This window comes from Macaca nemestrina, chromosome 1 (genome assembly GCF_043159975.1).
Source record: "Macaca nemestrina isolate mMacNem1 chromosome 1, mMacNem.hap1, whole genome shotgun sequence".
In the NCBI taxonomy this organism is placed as follows: Eukaryota; Metazoa; Chordata; class Mammalia; order Primates; family Cercopithecidae; genus Macaca; species Macaca nemestrina.
The window spans coordinates 125,789,863-125,809,003 of NC_092125.1; the positions used below are offsets into that span (position 1 = coordinate 125,789,863).

The window sequence follows — 19,141 nt, forward strand, 5'->3', positions numbered from 1 at the left end:
AAAAAAAAAAACAAAAAAAACTTTAAACAGCTATGACATTTTATCTTGTTATTTTGTAGCCCAAGATTACCTGATTATTTTAGATTCTCAAATAGGCATAATTTTTGCTCATTCAAAAATGGAAGTTTTCTCTAAAAACAATTTTCCTACAAATTTCTTAAAACTCTGTTGAATCTATGACATTTCCCCCAGCACGAAACATGTAATTTTCAAAGCTCTGTTTCTTTGCCTTCCCAGCAGCAAGAGATAATGAAAGTTGCCAGGGAGTTTGGTTAGATGAAAAATCCTGTTTGAGTCGTTCTAGAGAACCTAGGAGGGAGAAGTGGGTAGACAGGGAGAACAGATGTCCCATGTTAGGTAGGAAGGTCACTAACCCTCATATTTCACTCTGTGGTTCACTCCCAACCAATTCCTTAGTGTTTAATACATGGAAGTACTCAGAGAATGTCGCCGGCAATGAATGAAGTTGCCTAACTTAAAATGTTGTCTCATGTTTAATGAAGTATTTAATGCTCAAACTTGTTTGATAACTAAGAAGGGAATTACAGGGCATTTTAAGCATAGGCAGTAGAATGTCTTTGAATATCCATGCTAGCCCCAGATAAATTTTTCAACTAATAAAGTCATGAGTTCAAACTTCCCTACCCAGTCTTTTTAAGAGATTCTGACAACTTAAGTCAAGCCACTAAAACTTTTTTTTTGTAATTGTGAAGGGAAAGGAAACAATTCATTTAAAATTTTATATTTGTTTATAGTTTGGTTTTGTTCATCAATTATTCATTCGTTAAACAGATATATATTAAACACCTAACACATTCAAGGCACTGTTCTGGTTCTGCGATATAGCAATTAAGAAGACAAAGTTCCTACCTTTATGGAGTTTACATTTTAATGGGGAGACTCAGGCAAGTCTGGCTTGGAGGAGTTTCATATTTTTATATAGAGTGGTCAGGGAAGATCTCCATCATAAAGCGACTTAAAAGGAAAGAAGGGGAGTGGGTTAGTAATGATTGCACTGTGGTTAACACTCCAAGATTAGTCATTCATTACTGCAAAGAGGATTACAATCTTAGATCAAATTTGTGATACCATCCCAATGATTTATTTACTTTACACTAACTTTGTATAAAATTAGAGGAAGACTAAGATGGTTCTGGGAACTAAAGGAGGTGTTCTATATAAAGCACTTAGCATAGTGCTCTTACATGGTAAACAGTAAAAGTTACTGCTGACTCTACAACTTCTACTTCCTCTACTACTGCTGCTACTTCTAACTCTTATTCTAACACAGCACTTTCCTATATTTCTAAGGCTTGAATACATTTACTAATTATGACTCATAGCAATGTACATCTTTGCCTTTATGATATTTTAAATATAACTTGCTTATTTTTATACCAAGACTTGATAAAAGTTCACCCTTAAAGAAAGACTGCTTCTGTTTTTATGCATTTTATACATCCCAGGAAGTAGCATGTTTGTATAGAAAGATTGTGCAAGATGTCTTCATATTGCTTACTTTTGGTTCATAGCTTTAGGTATGCTGCTATCATCTAAAAATAACATTCGCCAAGCAGTATTACCTTGGGATACTGGGTTGGACAGAAATGGCATCTCCATTACTTCTAAAAGGCCTTGGAGGATACAGAGCAGGCAAGGTAAAGCTTGGAACCATTCTGTGTTCTGAGTAGAGGTTGAGAATAGAATTCAACTCCTGAAACCTGCTGTTTTTTATTCTTATTATTTTTAAATAATCTAGTCACCTTGGAAAAGAAAGCCCCAGGGCACTGTAGAGGCCACTTACTTTTGGGCTACTCTAGGTTAGAATGTCCTTAGAATGTTTACCAATTATTTTTTCAAGTATGTACAATGTGATAAGATTATGACAGGACTATCTTATGCAAATGCAAAATAACATTTAAAAAGATGTTGATTAGAATTAAGCAAGTGTCCAAAGTATTGGGCAAGGAGCATAACATTTTAAAGTTAGGAGCCCATTGTAGGCCATCTGTCAGCCTGTCTCCCAGAGAGATGGGATTTTATCTTTGTCTTTGGAATGACTTAAGAGCATTTCTAACTGAGAAGAAAAGAGAGAAAGAAAAAGAACAAAGGGAGAACTCAGGCATAGCAGGGAGCTATTGGGCTTCCCCTAGAAACTTCAGTGACTCCGTGAAAGTTGTTCTGTGGATCTTTGTAAAAATCCCATTATTTTCCAAAATGGTCATCTCAAACCTGCCTTAGATTGCTTTAGGTTCACCTGTAGGGCTTGCATATTTGTAGGGCATTAAATTGACTTTTGCCTTTCTTGCTCTACAATGAACACTTAATTATTTTCAGGTCTGCCAGTGTAGCTGTCTGACCTTAGGCGAGTCACTTAGCCTGTCTGGGCCTTAGCTTTCTCATCTCATAAATGAGGAATGAGATTAGAGATTTTATAATGTTCTTTTAAAAATAGCATCTTAGGTTTTTTCCTTTGTGTGCATGAGAGAAGCAGGTAAGGTAATGTTATCAGATTGATGCATCGGGAAAAGTTGTATGATTAGCTATTTGTGACCCATAAGCGGAACTTAAATATTTTGCCTAGTTTTTATTTGTAGAGAATTAGTTGGGCTGCAGAGTAGAGTTGGGTAATTTTTTTAAATAGCTGTCACTGTATTTATATAATATCTAAGGGTCTTCTGTAAGAACTTATTAATTACAAAAGAGTAATAGTAGTAGTAGTAACCAAGTGATCAAAGTTAACATCACTAATAATGGGACAAATAAGTATCATGTACCTCCTAATATAATGCTCCCAGTAGGACACACCAACACTTTGGTGATATTATTGCCCCCCAAAAGCGTAAGTGGAATCTAATCATGAGGAAACGTCAGACAATTCCAAACTAAAAGACATTCTGCAAAATAATTGGTCTATATTCTAAAAATTTCAATGTCATTCAAGATAAAAGAAAGTCTGAGGAACTGTTTCAGATTAAAGGAGACCAACAGATGTGACAATTACATATAACATGTGATTTGGACTGAATCCTAGAACAGGGGTTGAAAAGATACATATATATACACACACATGTGTGTGTATATGTGTGTGTGTGTGTGTGTAGTAACATATATTTTGTATATGTTATAAAACGTGTGTATATATGTTTCTATAAAAGATGTGGTACAATTGGCAAATTTTGAATAAATTCTCTTAAGAAATAGTAGCGCATCAAAGCAATTTTCTGCTTTTGATAATTGTAGTGTGGTTATACAAGAGAAGAGAATACCTCTGTTTTTAGGGAACGTGTGCTGAGTATTTAGCAATAAGGGGCATTATGTCTGCAATTTATTATCAAGTGGCTCAGGAAAAATGCATAGGTTGATAAAGCAAACATCATAAATTGTTAACATTTGGGGAGTCTGAATGAAAAATATGTGGGAATTCCTTTTGTTATCCCTGCTACTTTAAGTCTGAAATATTTCAGAATAGAAGTTTTCAGTTGTGGAGATGATCCCGTTTGCTGGCTATATCTGAAGAATTGGGAGGTAGTGACAGTGTCCTTCTTTTGCCTGCTTCAGACATGGAAGGGTCTGGTCCGTTAATGTGGAACACTAGCCTGTACTGAACAGATCATATTTGAAGCCATCTGTTCCTTACCTGGGACCTCACTGGATCTGCTTCATTCATTCATTCATTCATTCATCCCTCTATCCTGCAAATATTTTCAATACTTAGCATATGCTAGGCCCTGTGCTAGATACTGGAATTATAATAGTGAATAAGATTCACAATCTGGTGAACAAGAACAGACAAAAACAAATGCCTTCAATAATCACAATTTTGATCATCCTTATGAAGCTGAAGCATAAGTACAAGGAAATGGGAGCAGGGCCATTTAGCCTGTAGGGTCAGAGAAGGACTTTTTGAAGAAGTGAAGTCAGACTAAACTTAAAGAATCTATGAGAGCTGGCAGGGTGCAGAGTGGTGGCCAATAGGGAACCTGCATAGCGAAGAGGTCACTTGTGTGAAGGCTCATAAGCAGTAGAGAACTTTGTATGTTTAAGGAACTGAAAAAGGACCAATGTGTTTGTTGGGAGTATAGTGAGTGGATTCTGATATTTGCAGTAGGAAAGTATTGAAGTTTTACAGACAGAAAATGGCATGAACTAATTTACATTGTTTTAAAAGACTGCTGACTGCTCCTGAGGAGTGGCCTGGAGGGAGGCATGCACTGAGGGGAGATGAGTTAGGAGGCTATTGCAGATGTCCACGAGAGGAATAAGCATGCTTTGGACATGAGTTGCACAGTGACAGTAGAGAAGGACAGTGGCAGGTTTGCATATACCTTAGAGGTTGAGTTGATTGGATAAAGGATTTGAAATCAATTTAGTGCAATTATGGTACATAAGTATTTGCTTTGGACAACTGGCAAGTGATAAAACCATTGACAAACCAGGAAACAGAAGAGATAGAACAGATTTAAGAGAAAAGGTAATATATTCAGTTTTGCAGTGTTTAGATACCTGCAGATATTCAATGATTCAGGATGCAGCTGGCACTGAGGAGAGTAGTCTGAATTGAAGGTAGAATTTTATGAATCATTAGTACTTCATTTCATAGTTCACATAGAATATAGTGATGTAAGAATTATAGGCATTTGTATATAGGCTTAATTTCTTCTGGTGCATTGTTCTCTGGAGCCCTAGGAGCCAGGACCCTTTGCTTGTCATTCTCAATTGTACTTTTGCACATGCCTTGCATGAAATAGCCTCAGAAGGGGCTAAACAAGTGAAGTCAGAGTCTAAGGTTCACAGGGGCCTCAGCAGATATTAGAGTGATAAGTTGATACTGGAAAAGCATGGGAATATGGGTGAGTTTGAAAGCAAAATGTAGATCAGCATGTTCCTTTCAATGTGGTGACAAATAGTGTAGAAATTCTTCAAAGATTGACAAAGGCTACTTTTGTCATTGGAGCCATAAGGTTGACCTTGCAGGAAGAAGTAGAAGGCCATCAGAGAAATGCAAATCAAAACCACAATGAGATACCATCTCACACCAGTTAGAATGGCAATCATTAAAAAGTCAGGAAACAACAGGTGCTGGAGAGGATGTGGAGAAATAGGAACACTTTTACACTGTTGGTGGGATTGTAAACTAGTTCAACCATTATGGAAAACAGTATGGCGATTCCTCAAGGATCTAGAACTAGATGTACCATATGACCCAGCCATCCCATTACTGGGTATATACCCAAAGGATTATAAATTATGCTGCTATAAAGACAAATGCACACGTATGTTTATTGCGGCACTATTCACAATAGCAAAGACTTGGAATCAACCCAAATGTCCATCAGTGACAGATTGGATTAAGAAAATGTGGCACATATACACCATGGAATACTATGCAGCCATCAAAAAGGATGAGTTTGTGTCCTTTGTAGGGACATGGATGCAGCTGGAAACCATCATTCTTAGCAATCTATCACAAGAACAGAAAACCAAACACCGCATGTTCTCACTCATAGGTGGGAACTGAACAATGAGATCACTTGGACTCGGGAAGGGGAACATCACACACCGGGGCCTATCATGGGGAGGGGGGAGGGGGGAGGGATTGCATTGGGATTTATACCTGATGTAAATGACGAGGTGATGGGTGCAGCACACCAACATGGCACAAGTATACATATGTAACAAACCTGCACGTTATGCACATGTACCCTACAACTTAAAGTATAATAATAATAAATTAATTAAAAAAAAAAAAGAAGCCAGAACAGAGCCTAGGCTGCCTCTCTGGGTGTGGTCTCTTTCCTGCCACCCACTGTCCCCATTATTCTATTCACCATCCAACAACATGCTTATCCTTCATTTTTAGTCTGTATTTTGGGCAGAAACAGAAACTTGGATAATTTGTGTCATATTTATTTAACTCAGTAGAACATAAAGTAGCATTCTTATTCCTGATAATTCCTTAAACATCCTAATAATTCCTCAACTACTATTTATTAGTTACAATATAATGGAGACAATATTTATTATCTCCTTCATACAGGTTCCCAAACATCCACTTAACTTAGTTTCTCCCTTGCCCTTTTAATTCAGCATTCCCATATTCATCTGCCTTTATTTTCTGATTTTATTGTATCCTCAGTTTTTTGTCATCTTTTCCTCAGTCATTTTGCAATTGGGTTTGATATGATCTAATTTTATTCCTGTAATTTAAATATGTGTTTTAATCTCATTATATTAGTTTCCTGGAACTGCTATAAAATTACCATAAACTGAGTGGCTTAAAACAACAGAAATTTACTCTCTCACCTTTCTGGAGGCCAGGAGTTGAAAATCAAAGTGTTAGCAGGGCTAATTCTTTCCGGAGGCTCTGAGGGAGAATCCCTCCCAGGCTCCTCTCCCAGTTTCTAGTGTCAATCCTTGGCGTGGCTTGGAGTATAGATGCACTGCTCCAGTCTCTGCTGGTCTTCATGTCACCTTCTCTGTGTATTATTGTCCCTTCTTTTCTCTTATGGACACTTGTCATTGGATTTAGGGTCCACCCAAATACAACTTGATCTCATTTTGAGATCCTTAACTGAATTACATCTGCAAAGACCCCTGTTTCAAATAAAATCACATTCACAGGTTCACAGGTTCTGGGTGGGAATACCTTTTTGAAAGGCCACCATTTGACCTGCTGCAGTTTCGTTGTATTAATTTTAAACTTTTCTCTAAAATGTTCCATCCTTATTCTAATTTTTCTTTTTGTCATTTTTGTAACTTGGAGTTATAAGAGGACTCTACATTATTAGAGCAGTCAGGCAGTCAGTGAATAGGATTTATAAAAGAAAAACACTACCTTAATACAAAAAAAAAAAAAAAAAGTGTTTTCAGTGAATTGTATCGCTTTTCCATGGTGAAATGCGTTATCTTTCTGAGAGACTGCACTTCCTGCCAATGCAGGCTCCTAAACAATACTTGCATGACCATTTGTCTGAAATGTTGTATTAAATATTTGATACGGAATAAGAGTACCTAAGAATTCTGAAATTTAATAATTTGATGATTAGCAGGACACTCTTACTTTTCAAACCCCTTTTACATATATTAGATCAATATCTCCAGTGGAGTATTCCAGGAATCTCTAGCCCTGTGACAAGTACCATGAAAATATTTCTTTTGTCAAACAGTTATATGAGAAATGCTGCTAGTATGATATATTCCCTTCTAGGAAAGTGACAGTTTATCTAGAGTTTTCCCCAGTTTATTTCATCATGCAACACTGTCTCGTAGTGTTTAATGCTCATGTTAGGAGCCTTAAAAGAGTTAGTAGGTGTGAAATACTGAGAATAGCATCTCACATGTGGGAAGTGCTATGTGTTTTGCTCCTGCTATTACCATTGCTGCTCCTGCTACCACTTCCAATACTGTTACCCAGTGTGAAGTGTTACATTAGCCTCATTTGACAATTTTTAAGTATATTTATAAAGTCCTTCTCCTTTTTGCTGATACTTTGGTTTTTACTTCTGTTTCCTGGGGCTTGGCTCCTCTCTTCCAGTATACACACTATTCTATGGACTAAGTTAGTTATAACATATTGCTGACATTTTTATATTCTTCTCTCTCAGTACGTCTGTGGTGCCCACAGAATTTACAGTTCTTGAGCAACTGATCAACTGCAATTGTACATCTTCATTAGTAAGTGATGCTGGGCTTCTCTTTTTTTACTTACTTACTTCAGGATCTTTACCAGCTACTCTAAGGCATTTTTATTCTGAGCCTGATGGCTTTAAAAGTTAGCAACCGGTATCCAGGATCCCTTCAGAATATGGCTTATAGGTGTAAATTCTACAGATTCAGATACCTCATTCAATGCTATCTTTTAAATGTTTCAAGGCTCAGAAGCAGTACTTATGATCTTAGAATTTCTCATCTTTTATACTGTTCATTAATACTTTTATACTGTCTCATATAACCTCATCTTCTAAATTGAAAACTGATCTCGGCCAGGCTCAGTGGCTTATGCCTGTAATCCCCAGCACTTTGAGAGGCCGAAGCAGGCGGATCATTAGAGGTTAGGAGTTTGAAACCTGCCTGGCCAACATGGTGAAACCCCGTCTTTACTAAGAATACAAAAATTAGCCAGTTGTGGTGGCAAGCATCTGTAATCCCAGCTACTCGGGAGGCTGAGGCAGAAGAACTGCTTGAACCCAGGAGGCGGAGGTTGTAGTGAGCCAAGATGGCGCCACTGCACTCCAGCCTGGGCGACAGAGGAAGACTCAATATCAAAAATACATACCTACATACATACACACATACATACATAACTGGTCTCAATGCAGTTAATATATGTAACATTCCCTAATTTACCATAGTGCTTTCATATAGCAGCCCTGATCCAAGAATTGGTTTTACTAGTCTCTTGCTTGAAAAACAAACAGAAATTCATCTACATTGGAAGAAATTCCCATTTTTTCTTCCTAAAAATTTAACCAGGATCCTAGTTATGAGGATCAATGCTGATATCTCTTTTTTTCCTGATATTGACTGATATTTGACTTTCTCTGCGGAATCCCAAGTCTGCATAAGGTAGCAGGTTTTAACTCTGCAACTCTCTTGCTCTTAATAGCATTAATAAACTGACTACATATTCAGCTAGGGTTTCCTTTCATTAAGTCATGCTTTCATTCATTGCTTCGTGCATTCAACATTTGTTGAGCCTCTGCTTGCACTAAATACTCTATCACACACACGTCTCAAGTGTTATATACAATACAGCTTAACATCTGAACAATAGCTAGGAATGCCAGAGAAACTCTTCTTGTATTTCGGCACTTCAAACTTACCATCCACATTAGCCGTAACACAGGTTTTTTTGAACAAGTATGTTCTATAACACTCCTGAGAAGTCATCATCAGACTTTGCTTGAACACTCAGGGGACTTTATGTTCCATACCACACAAAACATGCTATTTTCTGAACAAAATTAAGTTTTTTTCTTATATTGATCTAGAAATTTGATTTGCTATAGCTATTTGCTATGATTAGTTCAAAATAAATATATATTCTTCCTACCAAGGTAACCCCAAATATACTATAAAATAATGTATATTCAAAATAAATATACTATATACTCTACCTCTTATGATAACCTTTCATCTGGTATGTTCTTTCCCCTTCCCCACGCTTCCTTCCTGCCTCGTCATTCCTTCCTTTTCTTTTCTTTTCTAAAATAATTAATCAATTCCTCATATAAATGGTTGTCAATCTCTCACCATCCTCTGACAGATGCACTCCAATTTGTCAGACTGGGCACAAAAATTTCAATATTGCTTGACTCGTTGGCTCAGATTTTTCTTTATTCAACACTCATTCTTCCCCAGTTAATTTCCACCCTTCTCTTTCTCCTTCCTCCTCAAAGGGTACAGTTCTACACATTTGAATCGAATCTAAGCACTTCTTTCCTCATTTATTCTTTAGTTGTTGCATCCTCACCATTAACCTCCTCCATAGTTCCCCACATTCATTCATTCATTATTCATTAATGCATTCATTCAACAAATCTTAATTGAGAGCCTACTTCAGGGCAGGCACTGTTAAAATACAGCAGTGAATAGCATGGATAAAATTCCCTGCCCTTATGGAGAGTCCACTTGCCAGTAGGGAAGGTAGCTAATGGATTTAGAAAAATAATTAAGTGTATTATGTTAGGCATTACTGAGTGCTCTGGGAAAAAGAAACCCTACTAAAGGAGTGGTACTCATGAGTGCTGAGGGATGGCTTACAATTTTTAACTGGGCTGGTTGGGTCAATAAAACTATAGTCTCATTTTCCCTCTTTCTGGAATCATAGCAGAAAGCTGGTTCATCACTTCTGAGTTAGTTCAATGGTAGAGCAGGCTGACAGCAGCCACTGGCTCTAGAAACTCCCCTTTCTAACAGGCCACTTGTGTGACCGGGGAGCTTCTGTTATTATTAGCTTGCATAAATATCCAGTCAATACATAGAGCAGGATGCTGAAACTGTAACCACAGCGTGTGCAGAGCATTTGTGCCTCACCTCAGCGGTAGGACAATGGGAGTCTGGGAGATTGCAGGCACTCTACCTACTTCTCTGCTTGTGTGTTGTTCCGACAATAAGCTCTGTTTCTGTCAGCATCACATGGCACTAGTGGTACGGATCCATGACTGTTTTATAGGACATGACAGCAGGCCTCATTGTGAAGGTTGCATTTGAGTCAAGACTCGAGGAGGTGAAAGAGAGAATTGCCAGTGCTAAGGAAGGGGTATGTCTGACTGGGCAATGTGGCCAGAGCAGAAGGACCAAGAGGAAGAGTAGCCGGAGATGAGATTCAAGGGACAAGTGAGGCCAGATCACTTAAGGCCTTAAAGCTTTTACCCTTGAAGAAACAGGAAACCATTGGAGGGATTTAGGCAAAGGAGAAACATGGTCTGCCTTTAAAGTTTTAATAGGATTATTCCAGCCTCTGTATTGTAAAAAAGACCATGAAAAAGAGATGACAAGGTAGGCGCAGGAAGACCAGTTAGGCCCATACAGCAATCAAGGTAAGTAATGATAGTGACCTGAACAGTGCGTAGCCATATAGGTGACTATATTTATATTTTGAGGGTGATCCAAAAGGATATTATGACACATCAGATGTGATGTATAATAGTAAGAGAAGTCCTAAGAATAACTCTAAGGTTTTTGCCCTGAACAACTGGAGTTTGGAAGGTTTTGTTTTGTGTTGAGGGCTCCAGTAGAGCCTAAAGTCTAATCATAGCATTCTCAATCCAAAATGAATCATTTCCATATCTCTACCTAATTTCTGTGTCTATCTCTTCACTAATTTCTGAGCTCCTTTGATGTCAGAGGCTCTACCTATCATTGTATCTCCTGTAATATCTTAGCACAGTCTTTGGCACATTAGCAATATAATAAATGTCTGCCAAATATTTTTTAAATATGGATTTAGAATTAACATCTTGATAAACCATATGCATACAAATAATCTGAAATCCCTAGGCAGTTTCCCATAGCAATAAGAAAGACCTTATACTTACTTTGTTTTCTTGTTAATAGCTTTATATGTTTATACTCTGTAACATTGAATACTAAATAGTGGTTTATTTTTTACAATAATCCTAGACATAAGTTTTCCTTGTTACAACTTTGGATTTTGGGTTAACAGAAATTTGTCAACTTACCATTCAATTAAATGAAATTAATCTAAATTGTTCCTAGTTTTTTTCAGTGACAATATATAAAATATACAATAAGCACTAAACAATGGGGTTTTAGGTCATTTTGTTTGGGAGAGATTGGGAGCAGTTAGTTGATACTCTGTCTATGAATTTTGCAGGGCATCTAAAACAATATGCCTGAGTTCTAAAATAAAACCAGGGTAAGGATCACAAATTTAAATTAAGCATTCATTAAATTCTCAGCATGTTCTCTGCTGTTAGGCCATCTGTAGACAATCTTGGCAAAAAGAACCTCCAAGACTGCTCATCAAAGCATCCCACTTAGGAGTGCAGTTCTTCAGGAAAACATCTAGGGCCACTGCTGGGCAGCAAACGCAATGATCACTGTGTTAACGGTACCATTGGCCCAGTCTTCTCATATTCTTACTAACAACTTTTTATTACCGAAGTGAGTGAGAACACATGTGCTTGTTACAACTAAAAGCTGAGTGTTGAGGAATGTCTATGGCAGATAATACTTAGCAAATAACTTAGGGTAATGTTCTCTGATACATGTAAAGGATAATTGTTAGTTCAAAAATACTTAGGATTTGATAACTAGTACCTGAAGGAAGAGTGTCAGTTGAGGTTGGTTTCCAATGTGTAAAAATTTCAAATATTACTGAAAACTGAGTAAATTTTCATTTGCTCATGAACATTAATAGCACGATCAAGGCAGAACATAATACTTTAAAGCAGTCCTTAGCCTTGGCAACAAAAGTATAGGCATCAAATATCCAGTCACTAGTACTTTTTTATCCTACCATAAACACTGTGTTCTTTTTCTTTTTAATTGACATTATTCGTGTTTTGTGGCTTTATCTTCTCAATCAGGTCTCAGAACTGAATAATAACCACTAATGATTTGCCAGTCAGTTATTATGGCTATGCTGATAACTTCTATTCCCAGTTTATTTATTTAACAGATAACTTCTGTTCACATTAGGTAATGTTAGTACTTCAGGTTTTGCTTAACTTGGAAAACTTGATAAATAATATTTGACTGTGCTCTTAATAGTTCCTAATTGGAAACATTAAGTCACTAAATTATGAGCCACTGAGGCATTTGCTAATAATGCCCCATGAATGTTAGCTCAATTGAGAGCCAGGTGTCATACACATGCAAAATAACCAGATACCTACCTAAGTGTGATGGTCTCTGTAAGCAAGGTGTCCTCCCTTGTCTGTGCTAATATGGAGTTGAAAGTGTTGTAAAAGGCGGAAAGTTAGGCCCTTAAATGAAGCATCCAGTTTGCAAATGATTATCTATTGAAAAAGGTCACAGTATTGGTGTAATATTATCTAAATGGATACTGATGTGCATAAAAGGGTTCTCTCAAGAAACTTCCAGAATAACATGATGCAGGTAGGTTATCTGTAGTGTTAGTCAGTGAATGAAGAGTCTAGGAGATGATAATCACCTCAACATCCACATTTAAAAGTCACTGTTACTGAGCTCTTTTTAATTCTATTCCAGGACATGCACCTACCAATAATTTTTGCTTTAGAAGTTTCTTGGTATTGTAGGAGGAGTTTGATGATGAAACCATGCATCTGTATATATAGGAACATGTGGATATATTGTCAGTATGGATGGAAATATATTTTACAGGTTAAAGCATTCTAAAAATATTTTTATCAAATACCTTATTCTGATATTGCTTGCATCTGGGTTTAAATCTATACTTTCCTGGAGAAACATGTTATCTTTTACTCTTGTCTCAGTAGGTGCCAGGCATTCAAATGCTGTTTTCCCAGCTCAAAGGAACTAAGGACCCAAAGGCAGTTACCACTGATATATAGGAAGAGTGACAACAATAAGTCACGCTACAGTGTGTAGAAAAGTAGAAAGCATCCCTACCAATCCTTAAAATGTTTGGCTGAGAGCTATACACTGGGTGGCAGGAGAAACTGATTAACCTTTTACTCCTAAGAAGATTCCTCAGGCATAGAGTATAGTTAATGCCATGAGACATACAGTATTTAATAGGTGTTCAGCATCTCAGAAAAAATAAAATAGTTATTGTAGGAATATCACTGATAGATTGTGGCTCTCAGGAAGCCTGGGGAATAGGACCTGAACATATTTCACTCTTTCCTTTGTGTTTTGCTGGCCTTTGTTGGAAGTCTTATGGAGCAGTTTAAGTGAGCAGATGATGAGCTGAAGGAATGGAAGGAGGAGACATAAGGAACTTGCAAAATTAAATACCCTGCCGAGATACTTGTCCATTCAGCAGCCTCAGTTGCTTAGCACTGGACCTGATCCTGTGGAGGATGCAGAAGCATATAAGGACTGGCCCCTGCCCTCCAGAATCACCATCTAATTGGGGATACAACACAGAACCTACAGTAATTAAATATCAGAGCCATGAAGTGCCATGATGCAGATGCCTACCAGAGGGCTAGAAAAGGTCAAAGAAGGGGCCAGAGTGTTGTCTGGATTGTCAGGGAAGGCTCCTGGGAGGGGTCTGGGCTAAACTTTTGAGACAGGGAAGTTAAGGTTAGCAGAGGCCAGAGAAGGAGCAGCATTCCAGAATGAGCAGATATTTGGAGTTGGAAATGTAGCTGAGGGCCTCAGGAGGTAGCAGGAAGCTGGTCTGGGTAAAGAGAACACATGTGGAAATGTATGCAAATTTCATTAGAGAGGCAAGAGTGGCCAGATTATGAATTGTTATGAAATTCAGGTCAAGGGTTTGGATTTCCTAATTTAATAAATAGTATGATGGACTCTACATCAAAGGTGAGTTGCTGCGAGGCAGTATTTAGAACAGAAGAGAAAGAAAGCCAGAAGAAAGAAGACCATTTGCCTGGCAGTTTTCTGACGGTAGGAATGATATAGATGCCTGAATTGGGATGGTGCGGCTGAGAAGTACTGAAAGATTCACTTCATATTGCAGAGGAAGAAAGCACTTTACTTAGAAAAGGGACAGGAAGGGCTGAACGGTGTACTAACTTTGCAAGGGTAGTTCACAGAGAGAACAGGGGAGTTCTTGCCGAGGGGAAACCTGGGAGTTTGAGCTAGATTACAGGGAAGAAGATGAGGAATTTGGTTTCAGACACATTCAATCAGACGTAAAAGCTAGTCTTTGTAGTAGTGTCATGAAAACATTTGAAGCCATTGACTGAAATTCAGTTGAGAAGCCAAGTCATATCCAAGAATCTCCTGCATTCATCAGGGAAAAAATTAGTTTAAGTGAAGACAGCAGCAGGGCCAAAGCCTAACTGTGGGGACTAACTGCTGTTTGGATGGAATTATAATATTTTAGATAAGATTTAAGAGGATTCTAATTCTAGCTACTTGATAGGAATGCAAATGATGATAAGACTTTTAGAGTTAGATAAGAGAGACGGCTAGCACCCTGATATTCTGTAATTGAAACAGAGATTCAAGTCCTTTGGTGAAGCATTACCCATATTCATTCAGGAATATTAGATATTTTAAGATTACAGATAGGTTATCTTATCTAATTTATCTACCTATTGTTGAAATTATTTAATTTGCATTTAACTGTGTTTTTACTGGCTTATCATTTCTCTCTTCTAGAGCTAACTTATCTCTTGTTATATTCCAGACTCTTGGTGTAAATTACCTTCATTGGAAATTTTGGAGAAATATAGTGTTTTATTTATTTATGGATAAAATAGTACCAGAGAGAGAGAGAGACACAAGGATGGACACTTAGAAAACAGTCCCAGCGGCCGGGCGCGGTGGCTCAAGCCTGTAATCCCAGCACTTTGGGAGGCCGAGACGGGCGGATCACGAGGTCAGGAGTTCGAGACCATCCTGGCTAACACGGTGAAACCCCGTCTCTACTAAAAAATACAAAAAACTAGCCGGGCGAGGTGGCGGGCGCCTGTAGTCCCGGCTACTCGGGAGGCTGAGGCAGGAGAATGGCGTAAAAACCCGGGAGGCGGAGCTTGCAGTGAGCTGAGATCCGGCCACTGCACTCCAGCCTGGGCGACACAGCGAAACTCCGTCTCAAAAAAAAAAAAAAAGAAAAGAAAAGAAAAGAAAACAGTCCCAGCTACTCGGGAGGCTGAGGCAGGAGAATGGCGTTAACCCGGGAGGAGGAGCTTGCAGTGAGCCGAGATCGCTCAACTGCACTCCAAACTAGGTGACAGAGTGAAACTCCGTCTCAAAAAAAAGAAAAGAAAACAGTCCAAGGAGAGAATTCTAATGCCCGACAGAAGTAACGTTTAGAATGTTAGAATGAGGGCTTCTAACTACAGTTTTCACAGACATGGGATAGGAATCTTAGCACCAGATTTTCTACCAGTAATAGAGTTAGATGTATCATTTGCTCATTAAAATGGAGGTGACATCCTATCCTCTAACAGTGTATCATGATCTCAAGAAAATGAAAATGTGCCATTTCTACTGCATGACTGAACATGACTTGGGCTGATTATAAAAATTACTTGTAATGGCATATATCAGTATACTTAAAAATAATAAATGTACTGCAGAATGTGCAATGGAATAGAAAAGGACTTTGATTATCAACAAGAGTATACTTCATGGTAGGTGAAAAGTAAATATGAGGCCATTTGTGAGAAAAGTCTGTCATGAATGCATCAGTGTGTATATGAGGGCTCCAAGGCCATTGATTCTAAGAATAACTAAACTCCCTCCAATTCTCTTGGCCAGTCTGCTTGGGTGGTGTCTGGGAATCTCCTTAATAAGTCCCTGCTATCCACAGATATACTTAGGACCCTTTCATGTCAAGAATATTAACTCTGGAAGAATTCTGTGGCTGTCAAGTCAAGCGGTTACCTGAAGAGAGGCAGAATATATTGGAAGATGATGTGAACTCATTCCCAGTTGTCTTAGCTCACTTTTTCCTCATCCTTGGCTGTAGAAAACTTTTTGTCACAGTTCAGATTAGGCCATGGTACAAGTAACAGCAACCCAAAAACCTTAAATAGGCTTCAAGAAGATAGTTATTTCTCTTTCCCAAAAAATCCTGGAAATACTCCAGGGCTGGAGAGCAGGGCTGGTCATCTCTGTTCCAGGAAACCTTTAGTGATCCAGGTTCCTTCAGGCTCATACTCCACCATTCTGAAAGGGAGGCTTTCCTCCTCATGGACCAACATAGTAGCTTTCACATTCCAGACAGCAGGATAGAATGAAGAGCCAAAAAGAAAGGCAAAGGCCTGTGCCCACTGTATTCTTAGGAAAGGTCCCTGAACCTGTCTCATGACACCGTTGTTTATATTCCACTGGCCAGAACTTGGTTGTATGGCTCTACCGAATTGCAAGGGAGGCTGAGAAATGTAGCCTTCTCTCTAGGCAAACACAGCCCAATGCATAATCTAAGACATGAAAGAAGGGGAGAATCAATACTGGGAGAAAGTATACAACCACACCTTCCTTTTCCATTGCAGTGGCACCATGGTATCAGCAGGTCACGTTATATAGCTGCCTGCGGAGGTGCCTGAAGCAGAGCGGCAGTTGCAGAGTAGTCCAACAGTCTCTAAGAGCAGGTACCCTGGAGTCACATCACTTAAGTTTGATTCCAGATTTTTCTCAGATGTAAAGGGGAAATAATATTAGTACCTTCCTCTTAGAGTTGTGACGATTAAGTGGAATGCTGAATATGGCACTTTCAGCATGGTATCTAAGACTTCAAAACCATTTGATAAGTGTGATTTAGCTCTTGTATTAACAGTAAAATGAAAAGTTTTAGAGCATCCATATACATGTAGCTTTTTTGTACATCTCTACAATTTGGAGGATATATTTGCTTTTTTCCAGCTATAAGAGCCAGAGTGGTTTTCATTTCTAATTGCACTTTTCTCCTTTTGAAAATAAGCTTACATGTGCATGCTTGGTTGGGAGGATGGCGGTAATTTCTAACAAATTGTATGAATGATTTTCTTGAATTTTCCATGGGTTCTGCATGTTTCATTGATACAATCTTACAGGCTTTTCTTTATAATGGTTTTGATGTGAAGGATTACTTTACAGTAAGCATCTACAGGATACCCCTTTCCACTGATGTAACAAAGTGGGAATTGGGCACTACCTCAAGAGGATGAGGCCATTGTTGGCCATCCTTGGATGGATGGGGTTCAAAGATGGCAATGTGGAGTGGGTATTCTCTGTGTTTGCCTATAAAAGGATAGACAGCTCTGAATTGCAAAATACTATTGTCTATCAAAATGTAAAAGTTCGACTTGTTCTTCATTTAGAAATGGTGATAGGAAAGAAGTGGGTGAAAGTGAAGCTTGGCATTCCAACTTTGATGTGACAGTTTTCTCATGATTACAGACCACAAAATAGTTGTGTTGAGATATTTTTGCCAATACCTAAATGCTCTTTTGCTTCTCTCTTTTTCTTTCTTTCTTGAAGCCCCCTCTTTGTTCTGTGGCTTTTCTTTTGTAACTCCTCCAGACTACAGCTTTGTTCCCCCTTCTTCCACTCCTTTCTGGTCAGGTACTGCTTTACTACTTTTATTTGTCTCTTCAACTTGCTTCTGCTTGCATATAAAATATTTGAGTTCCATGTATGGCTTCTCATATGGATACATCTCCTCACAGACACTCCCTCGAGTTCCATTACCACCATGCACTTTACTCTTCTCCGTCATAAAGTCACTGTTCATCATGACATTTCACTCCTCTGGTGTTTGTGTGTGTGCTCATGCCATGAGACATTTTATAATTTATCTGTTGGGGAGAGTTTGCAGAGGGATGGGGCTGAAAGTATAAAGAGGGATGAAAATCTATGAAATCATTATTTTTCTTGAAGACCAGAAAGTTTAGTTGAAAAAAAGCCAATGTTTATGTATTTTCATGAAGAAAATAAATAGAATTAAAATCCCAAGTTTGTTTTCAAATATAAAAGTAAAATACAGTGCACATTACTTGAAAAGATGACTGGCGCCCATGAATTCTGCAGTTCTTCAGTTTGTGTACGGGCATTTTGGTCTTGATTTCTGTCATTACCCAGAGAGTTTAATGGCTGTTTACATGACATTTAGGGTGTACATTAGATAAAGTCTGTTTTTCTGATAGATTTTTAAAAATTAACCTGCACATCCCAATAAAAATCATAGAATTTAGAACTAGAAAAAACTTACAAGTCATCTAGTACAAACCTTTCATTTCGTAGATGAGAAAAAATGTGGCCTTGAGGGGTTAGGAGACCTGTGCAAGGTCACACAGTTAAGTTGATGATTGGTTTTTTCCATCACAGGGGTGTTTTTATGTGCACCGACTCTAACAGTAGTGCCCCAGTAATGGGACAGTTTTCAGTGAGAAAGCTATTAAAGTGGTTTGTGTCCTGAACAGTAAAATAAAATGACCTATTTTTACTCCCTTTACAGTTCTGAAATCTACAGTATTGCCATTCATTTATCTCATGATGGACACCTGGAGTCTAAAAACATTTCTGTCATTACAAAGCCATGAATAATGGTTCAGAGATCCCTGTGGCCAAGTGGGCAGGCTCTTCCAGGGTAACACGGGTCATAACTTCTGCTGCCTGAGCCCTGGGAACTGTTAAAAATACAGATGGATGGTGTTTCCCATTTGTCTCTTTTTCTCACACTGAAGTTCCTTTACCATTTAAGATTTATAAAGTTTCACCAACCTCCGATGAGTGATTCTCAGAATCACTGAACATATAATTGAAAACACTTTATAACCCCAAAGAGCAACAGGTAGAGAAGTTAATATAAAATGTGCTATGAAACACTAGAGACTAACAAACATGAACCACTGGAATGGAGTTTTGTTTTCAGAACAGGGCCAGCAGGGGCAGGGAGAAAGTTAGCTCCTGTTCTGCCATTGAAAATTAAAGACACACACACACACACACACACACACACACACAGAGAGAGAGAGAGAGAGAGAAAGAGAGAGAGAGAGAACTCAACTCTGAACTGAACATGAATACCCTGACATCTTATTTTTGA

At 38.3% G+C, this 19,141-nt stretch overlaps 1 protein-coding gene across 6 annotated transcripts in view; it reads left to right on the plus strand.

The window, feature by feature from the left end:
* Positions 1–19,141, plus strand: part of LOC105489209 (vav guanine nucleotide exchange factor 3) — a 398,407-nt gene that overhangs the window by 375,499 nt on the left and 3,767 nt on the right. For 4 of the 6 annotated variants that reach the window (XM_011753897.2, XM_011753900.3, XM_011753899.3 and 1 more), the window contains one exon: positions 17,575–17,658. The exons of 1 other annotated variant lie outside the window; for it this stretch is intronic. In XM_011753897.2, the coding sequence (XP_011752199.1) occupies positions 17,575–17,658 (84 nt within the window). The remainder of the gene's footprint in view (positions 1–17,574; positions 17,659–19,141) is intronic. One more of the 6 variants, XM_071069536.1, reaches the window with a different exon arrangement.